The sequence below is a fragment of the Bufo gargarizans genome, chromosome 1 (genome assembly GCF_014858855.1).
Source record: "Bufo gargarizans isolate SCDJY-AF-19 chromosome 1, ASM1485885v1, whole genome shotgun sequence".
Classification (NCBI taxonomy): domain Eukaryota; kingdom Metazoa; phylum Chordata; class Amphibia; order Anura; family Bufonidae; genus Bufo; species Bufo gargarizans.
The window spans coordinates 97,157,376-97,167,114 of NC_058080.1; the positions used below are offsets into that span (position 1 = coordinate 97,157,376).

The window sequence follows — 9,739 nt, forward strand, 5'->3', positions numbered from 1 at the left end:
TATATTGGTGTGTTCATCGATGGGCTCCCTTTAGTTACAAGGGTCACGAACGATGCTTGGACCCCCAGTGATCACCTGTATTCTGCAAGTGGAACATGGCAACAAGTGTTCAATTTCTCTGCAGCACCACCACAGGAGAAATTATGTATTACACAATTCCTATTGAAATGAAAGGGCTATCTGTGTCCTATGGATAGAAAATAGCTGCTGCCCACACTGGTTTAGGTGCCAGGTACAAAACATCTTCTCTCTATTAAAGAGGACCTGTCCCCTCTCCCGACATGTCTGTTTTTGGAACTACTTCCATTTCAACGGAATAGCAATTTGGAAGCTTCAAATTACAGAGAGTGCTGTACCTCTCTGGTTCCTCCTGTAAATTTAAGAATAAATTGCCAACTTGGTGTTACCATTCTCCTTGACAAAGGGGTGAGTCTCAGCACAGTCTGCCATTGCCAGCACTGATTGGACAATGTCAGACTGTGGAGGGCGGCACACACCACCGACTGGTAACTTACTCATAAACTTCTAGTAGGAATAATAGAGGAACGACACAACATAGAGCAATTGAATGGAACTGTAATTTCACGTGACAATCATCTACTAAAAGAGAGTTGTCAGGAGGTGTGACGTAATAATGGATGGGCTAAACCAGACAATCCTGTAGTGAGCCAAGGCGGGCTGATTCATAGGACACCATTATGCACTACTACATAGAGACACATAAGTATAAGAGATCAGTCAACAGCAGCTTACTGACAGTTTTTCAGCAGCAACAGCAGATTTCTTTCCCCCAAACAAAGGCAATGGCTATGCCCTGCATAGATGGCAGACTCACTGGTAATGTTAGGTAGAGTTTCACTTTTCTGTAAATGTTTTTATGGGTTTTTTTTTGTTTGTTTATTTAACTAAATATTTTTTACAAACAGAAACCTCACCCTCAGGGGAAAAGTCAAACTTTCTACTATCCTGTGTATAGAATGGGATAGCATAGGATCTTTGATTGATTGTTGGCGGATTGAATGCAGTATAGATTGCAAGCTTCTGAGACTCACAGCCAGCATGAGGCCCCCTGTCATCCCATCACATCGGATTATGATGATCACTTCTTATGGATTAAAACCAGTGGGAAAAAAAACGGAATTTAATCTGTTTTCACATTTTGCTGTTATATCACGGCTTTTGACTGTGACAAAAATTCAAAAGTTTTGCAAAGCAGCGACGTCTTTGCTGTAGCACTGCAAAAACCGCAATATGACAGCAGCATGTGAACACTGCCTTAGGGTATTATCCTGTTATTCATTTATATAGCACCAGCTCACATCAGCTCCTGTCCTCCTTGGGGCCTCCTCTCTAAATTCTGAATTAAACTACATACTGTAGATATGTTTTTGGAGTACCTGGAGGAAACCCACAGGAAGAACGTACAAACTGCATGCAGATGTCTATGGTCAGATCCAAACCCAGGACTTTAAAGGGGTTGTCTCACTTCAGCAAATGGCATTTATTATGTAGAGAAAGTTCATACAAGGCACTTACTAATGTATTGTAATTGTCCATATTGCCTCCTTACCGGCTGGATTCATTTTTCCATCACATTATACACTGCAGGGGTTTCGACCACCGCTGTACCACAGACACGAGATGTCCAGGGCGAGTGCTGCTGCGCCTGCGTGTCTATGCACACTCCTACAGTCCCGGCCACCGGAGAGGACAGTACTTTTGTCTAAAGTGAGCAAGCACGACCACCGCTGCTGGATTGCAGGGTGGTCATAACCCCTGGAAATGATCAGCGTACAATGTGATGGATCAATGAATCCAGCCAGCAAAGGAAGCAACATGGACAATCATAATACATTAGTAAGTGCCTTGTATTCACTTTCTCTACATAATAAATGCCACTTGCTGAAGTGAGACGACCCCTTTAAGGCAACAGTGCCGCTGAGCCTCTATTCAGCATTTGTGATTTTATTTTTGCCTTTTTGCCTTTTTTATTGTCTTATTTTTTTTTTACGTTACTCCAATCCTTTAATGTAATTCAAGAACATCTAAAATGTTTAAAAATAAATGTATCCATGTCAGTATCCACTGTATAGAAAGAATTAGAACTTGAATCTTCATGTCACGAGAGGACAACTTCTTATGCCACGCATGTATACCGTATATGCCTGATTTAGCAATCTGTATGCCAGGGCAGGCCACTAGCATTGGCATTTGCACGAGGAGCTAGCTGTGCCCGGACAGCACAGCCTCCTATATAAAGTGGAGGGGTTTATATAAGCTACAGATCCTCCTAACTAGTATGAGCGGTCTTTGAGTAAGGGTGGGCTGTCTACCAGGTAATCCTCACTGTCATGTATGGAGAACCTCAGGCTGGGGTGTGTGCCCTCGTGTACTATGCACGTGTCTATGTGTACTGTATTTCCCTGCACATATACATCCCTAACCTGAGGGAGAGACTTACTAAATCCTATCTGCCCTAATTATACATGTAGCAGAGCCGTGTGCTTTACTAACTTGTGTATGACTGATATTTCGTGTGGACTGCAGAGAATGAACATCTGTATGACAAGTTCAGCTCTGCTACATACGTACTTTCAAGCATTGAGATAATGGTTGGTTATTTGTACACCTTAAGACCCTGATTTGTAAAGTTAAGCAGATTTATGTCACGTGTGGTCAAAGAAATGCAGGTTCCAGGTCATTGTAATATAAAGTGCATATCATGCTCCCTAGTGAGCGTGATGAAAAACAAAACAAAAACAAAAAAACAATTTAGCTCTGCTACATCTGGATGTAGTGTAGTACTGTGCTTGTTTTTATTATTTATGTATCATCATAAACTTCCATATGGAATACAGCGGAATTAATCCATAGTGTATGACCGGACCCCATATTTGGAAGTCTCCCCAACACTTCACCCCTCCATCAATAGCAGTAGCCATCCATCTCTTTTTTGAAGGGTCCCCACCACCTCACCCCCTTGTCAGTAGCAGTAGCCATCCATCTCTTGTATGACCCGACCCGATATTTGGAAGGCTCCCCACCACTTCACCCCCTTGTCAGTAGCAGAAGCCATCCATCTCTCGTATGACCCAACCCGATATTTGGAAGGGTCCCCACCACTTCACCCCCCCGTCAGTAGCAGTAGCCATCCATCTTTTGTATGACCGGACCCGATATTTGGAAGGGTCCCCACCACTTTACCCCTCTGTCAGTAGCAGTAGCAATCCATTTCTCGTATGACCCGACCCGATATTTGGAAGGCTCCCCACCACTTCACCCCCTTGTCGGTAGCAATAGCCATCCATCTCTCGTATGACCCAACCTGATATTTGGAAGGGTCCCCACCACTTCACCCCCCGTCAGTAGCAGTAGCCATCCATCTCTTGTATGACCGGACCCGATATTTGGAAGGCTCCCCACCACTTCACCCCACGTCAGTAGCAGTAGCCATCCATCTCTCGTATGACCCGACCTAATATTTGGAAGGCTCCCCACCACTTTAGTAGCAGTAGCCATCCATCTAAAGGAACCTGACTTGTGGTAAATAATTCCACACATGTGAGCCGTGTTGACACCATGCAGCTGTGCGGGGGGCACGCTCCCAGGGCGGCGACAGAACACATTTGGAGATACAGGTGCTATAGGACGCCTGCCATCAATCCAGTTCACATACTTTTCATCACTTTCCAAAAGTGAGTAGCGCAGGCAGCCTAGTGAATATTCATCGCCCCCCGCTCATTTCATCATACACACTCACACTTTACTATCCTACAAGTTTAAGTCCTTGTCGTAAGATCTCTTGGTACCAACTTTACAGTTACTTTATAGTCTGGAAGAAATGACTCTGAATAATCAAAAAGACTCAAAGCAAGAAACAAATCAATCAAAATTGTAAGAACGTTTGACTCTGAGACTTAACTTTACTTCAGTCCTTTAGAAAGTCCCCATCACTGAAACATTGTGACCGACCCCAACATTCCTCTAGTTCCTTCTAGAACCCAGTGACAGGGGTATAGACAATAGTAGGCACGACCAGGGCTGACGGAGAGTCTGGACCATGCATAGTGCAGGTCAGAGGATCCGTGAGAGCCTATATGGCAGTCTATAGGGGAAGGGTGGAAAGACTTACCTCTGTGCGAGACTGCAGTCTCTTGTTCAGCTCATAGACGCGATACTCTGGCTGCACCATGTATGGAGTATGCCTTCTGTAGAAAGGACCAAAGGGAGAAGAATAGAAAGGGTCATGCGGAGTGCTGGACATCTTCTGTTTTGTTTCCAGAGAATCAGAGTAGCAACAGCATCCATATAGAGCTCATGGGCTGTGTGCTCTCCCCAGCATAAACTAGCAGCCTGCAAGCACAGATCACACTGCCGGGGAAGTGCTTGGAAAGCCCTCTATGGCAAGACACAGAGAGAAAGCGAGGGAGAGATTGGAGAGCGAGAGAGAAAGGGAGAGAGAGGGAGAGCACCAGAGCGAGAGAGGCTGGATAGCTTCAGGCTACACTGCCTGTTTTTAAAGAAGCAGTATGCCAAAAGGGCGACTTCCTGTCCGCACAGGCACCGCTCAACTATTTCTTCTCATTTCATCCGGCAAAGTCCCACAGGGGACCCGGACACTTCTAATGCTCTGCATCCAGTCTATTTCTACTATTATTCCTTCTATGGAGGTGTGTCATTTATTATTATAAATAAAATCATAAATAACAATAAAAATTATAATATTATAAATAAATTAAAAAAGAGGAAGAGTGTAAATTAAAGCAAAAATAAGAGTAAAATGCAGATTTTTGCTGTCATTTTTCAGAGAAAGAGTTTTTTTATGAGAAATTTTGATGGAAAGTTTCAAATCATCTAAATTCTATCTATCTATTTATCTATCTGTCTAAAACCTATCTATCTGTCTGTCTATCTAATATCTATCTATGTATCTATCTATCTATCTATCTATCTATCCATCTCATATCTATCTATCTATCTATCTAATATCTATCTCATATTCTATCTATCTAATATCTATCTCATATTCTATCTATCTATCTATATATGTATCTATCTATCTATGTATCTATCTATCTAATATCTATCTATCTATCTATCTATCTATCTATCTAGCAATCTATCTATCTAATATCTATCTATCTATCTATCTATCTATCTAGCAATCTATCTATCTAATATCTATCTATCAAGCTATCTATCTATCTGTCTATCTATCTATTATCTATCTATCTATGTATATATGTATCTATCTATCTATCTATCTATCTATGTATCTATGTATCTATCTATCTATCTATATACCTATCTATGTATCTATCTATCTATCTATCTATCTATATACCTATCTATCTAATATCTATCTATCTGTCTGTCTATCTATGTATGTATCTATCTATCTAGCAATCTATCTATCTATCTATCTATCTATCTATCTATCTATCTAATATCTATCTATCAAGCTATCTATCTATCTTGCATTATTATATGGATCTTTCTATTGTACATCTTCCTATGTTTCTTTCTTCTTTCTCTGAAAAGGATAGTGTATATACAGGTGAAAAATTTCCAAAAGATCACCTCTTTTAGAAGACAACCCCTTATCTAGACTAGATTTACTGTGATAGATCTTAATTTTAATTCTATATTATGCATACTGGCCATCTACTTTCAGAGGACCGCACAGCTAGAAGTCCATTTCCACTTAATAGATAGATAGATCATAAATAGAAATATATACAATAGATAGACATAATAAGTACAAGACAGATATGAGATAGATAGATAGATAGATAGATATAAGAATGAGAGATAGATAGATATATAGATAAGACGGAAGAAGCCAGCAGCACACCATTAAGATCAAAAGAACACGTGCGGTTTATTCACCCAGTGTCATGTAGTAGCGACGTTTCAACCGCTTGTTGCGGTCTTTCTCAAGCTATGTGCACATGTGTTACAACCACAATATATATAAGTGTATCAATTCATAGTACAAAAGAATCAATTAACTATAAAAGTGAACAAAATTCATGATAATTCACATTTAAATCATATAGAAATTCCTCCATATCAATGTGTAAAATACATAATTGAAATAAAGTGACAGTGCCATATGAATAATACATGATATACAGTGACAATGCATAATAAGGTATAATTGATCATTAAAAAATACGGGTGTGCCCATTACATAGTGTGTATTAAAAAACTCACACAATCAGCTGATAGACTGCGCACGCCGAGCATAGCGGTCTTGGTGGCGTCCACATTCAGTTACTGCGCATGAGCGGGAGCAATAAATCTCGCGATATCTCAGGTGCAAGGAAACTAGATATATAGATAGATAGAAGGAGTTACCTTGGAGGGCATCTTTAAGGTGTGTAAGTTTGGTTGGGGTATATACTTGCTTTTTTCTTTTGAGGAGGGTTTTGTATTGCCTCTGCGTTGTGACGCTATCTATCTAACTATCTATCTCATCTATCTATCTATAGATGAGATAGAGCTTTCACTTCATGGATAAATAAAAGATAGATAGATGAGATAGATGAGATAGATAGATAGATAGATAGATAGATAGATAGATAGATAGATAACGTCACAACGCAGAGGCAATACAAAACCCTCCTCAGAAGAAAAAAGCAAGAATATACCTCAACCAAACTTACACAGCTTCAAGATGCCCTCCAACATAACTCCTTCTGGGAACTATGGAACCACCTGCGCACAGATAGATAGAAAGGGCGAAATCCAGAGGACGATACACAAGTACAAAGAGGAGTATATTAGCGTCTGGCGGAACGACATAAGAACATCCCAGAAGCTGACAGTATATAAGAGCCTGCAGAGGGAGTACAAACTGGCCCCATATCTGGAGAAACTCCCCAATCCAAAAGACCGACAGATCCTGAGCCGGTACAGACTGAGCACCCACAGCCTGCTCATTGAATCCGGGCATCACCGACAGAGGTACAAGCCCAGGGAGACCAGACTGTGCCAGCAGTGCGACCAGGAGGCCGTGAAGGATGATGCTCATTTCCTGCTGTGGTGCCCCAAATACTCAGCAGTGAGGGATACTCACTTCAGGAGACTGTCTGATCTCTGCCCAGACTTCATCTCCATGGAGGAGGAAGACAGACTCTCCATACTGCTGGGGAAGTGGAGAACACAGAATATATTACTGCCTGCCATAGACTGAGAGGAGCCTGATATACTGTACCATGGTCTCCTATACCCCCACCCTGTATGTCCCCATCCCCCAACCCTACCCAATTATTTCCCACTTGCTTTGGCAATTCTAAAATGTATTTAGTCCTGCCAATAACGCTTATTTTATTTGAAAGATAATAATAATGAATAGAAAGATAGATACTGGATAGATAGATAGATAGATAGATAGATAGAGGACCACACAGCTAGAAGACCAATTTACATTTCAATGCAATTTTGGGTAGTCATCTCAAAGAGCTTTCACTTCATGGATAAATAAAAGATAGATAAATAGATAGATAGATAGATAGATAGATAGATAGATAGATAAATAGATAGATAACGTCACAACGCAGAGGCAATACAAAACCCTCCACAGAATTAGAAAGCAAGAATATACCTTAACCAAACATACACAGCTTCAAGATGCCCTCCAAGATAACTCCTTCTGGGAACTATAGAACCACCTGGGCACATATGAGAAGAAAAACAACCTCCATATTCAGAACAGCAACATGTGGCTCCAGTATTTCAGAGACCTCTACAGAGACATCCTCTACAGAAGAACGTAAACCCAGACAAAGAACAAATGAGGTCAAAACTGAAGAGCATGGAAGAGATACTTAAAGATTTCTGAAATCCGCTAAACTCACCCATAACACTGCAGGAGATATCAGAGAGAATATCAACCATAAGAGGTAAGAAAGCCAACGGCACAGATGGCATCCCACCCAAAATGATTAAGTACAGCCCACCAGCAATACAGGCAGCCATAGCAAAACTGTACAACATTGTGCTAAGCGCTGGCTACTTCCCCCAAGCCTGGAACCATAACCCCAATACACAAGAGCAGGGACAGGTATGACCCCGCCATCTACCGAGGGATATGTGTCAGCAGCAATCTGGGGAAACTATTTAACAGTATCCTGAACCAGAGAATACTTGGCTTTCTCACCCAGCACAATGTACTCAGTAAAAGCCAAGCAGGGTTCATGCCAAACCACTGCACCACAGACCACATCTACACCCTGTACCGCCTCTTCCAGAGCCATGTCCACAACACAAAGCAGGGAAAGATATATGCTTTTTTCGTGGACTTCAAAAAGGCCTTTGACTCGGTGTGGCACCCAGGATTGCTCCTGAAACTATTGGAGAGAGGAATAGGAGGAAAGACATATGAGGTCATCAAGAGCTCCTACACCGAGAACCGATGCAGCGTGAAGGTAAATAGGAAAAGAACGGCTTACTTCCAGCAGAGCCGAGGAGTCAGACAGGGCTGCAGCCTCAGTCCAACTCTCTTTAACATTTACATCAACGAGCTGGCAGCGGCTCTGGAGTCTTCCTCAACACCAGGTCTCATCCTCCGTGACACTGAGGTGAAATTTCTCCTGTATGCGGATGACCTTCTCCTACTATCACCAACTGAGTAAGGTCTCCAAGACCAGCTAGTCATTCTGGAGAAATTCAGCACCACATGGGCCTGCCCGTCCCATCAATTTAAAAAAGACCAACACTGTGGTGTTCCAGAGAAGGAAAACAAAGTCAGCCAGGCCCCCAACCGTCACGCTATACAACCGCCCTCTTACAGCCACCAACAGGTACACCTACCTGAGCCTGATAATTGACCAAACTGGGAGCTTCAAATCAGCCATTGAGGAGCTGAAAGACAAAGCATGCAAGACCTTCTACATGATCAAAACATGACTGTACCACCTCAAAGCACCCAAGAGGATCTGGCTTAAAATCTTTGACTCCATCATTGCACCAATCCTCCTGTATGGCAGTGAAGTCTGGGGCCCTCACACGTACCCCGACTGGTCAAGATGGGATTCCAGCCCAACAGAAATATTCCACCTGGAATTCTGTAGGCATCTCCTCCAGGTCCATCTGAGCACCTCTAACAGTGCCTGTCAAGGGGAGCTGGGCAGATTCCCTCTATACTTTACAATCCAGAAGAGGGCACTATCATTCTTGGGCCATCTACATGGCAGTAGTGAAGGCTCCCATCACCATAAAGCCTTGCTACACCAAGGCAAAGCCCCAAGATCAACTTACTGAAACCCAGCCCGACCACAAAATCACCCCACACCACCTCACAAAAGCTGGCCAAATATTCAAACGTATTGGCGAGAGGTCTTCGATTTTTTAAGAGCAGAGTCCCTAATATCCCTTCGATATAAACTGGAAGTTGCCGTCCTAGGGTGTTTTACATCATCAATCAGGGAAAAGGAAAAAAAAGGGTCTGGATAAGAGGTCTTATGGCGGCAAAAGTTATCATTTCGAGAGAGTGGGGAGCAAATAGAGCACCTAGTATTAGGAAATGGAAAAACCTTCTGGCAAGGATTGAGAGATACAAGATATATGCAGCGGGTCCTGTATGAGCTGCCGGCCGAAGAGGGGACGGGGTGAGGGGGGTGGGGGAGGACTGAAGCGACCACTGGCATGTCCAGCGATATGACCATCATGAGGGGGGCATGGTTGATAAGTATGGATGGACAGTGGGAGATAATAGTGTACCGAACAGGGAGTT

The 9,739-nt window shown here is 42.5% G+C and overlaps 1 protein-coding gene across 4 annotated transcripts in view; it reads right to left on the reverse strand.

Annotated features, from left to right (window-relative positions):
• Positions 1-4,495, reverse strand: part of LDB2 (LIM domain binding 2) — a 362,209-nt gene extending 357,714 nt beyond the window's left edge. For all 4 annotated transcript variants that reach the window (XM_044296920.1, XM_044296912.1, XM_044296938.1 and 1 more), the window contains exon 1: positions 4,133-4,495. In XM_044296920.1, the coding sequence (XP_044152855.1) occupies positions 4,133-4,264 (132 nt within the window). In that variant the 5' untranslated portion in view covers positions 4,265-4,495. The remainder of the gene's footprint in view (positions 1-4,132) is intronic.
• Between the last annotated feature and the right edge of the window lie 5,244 nt (positions 4,496-9,739).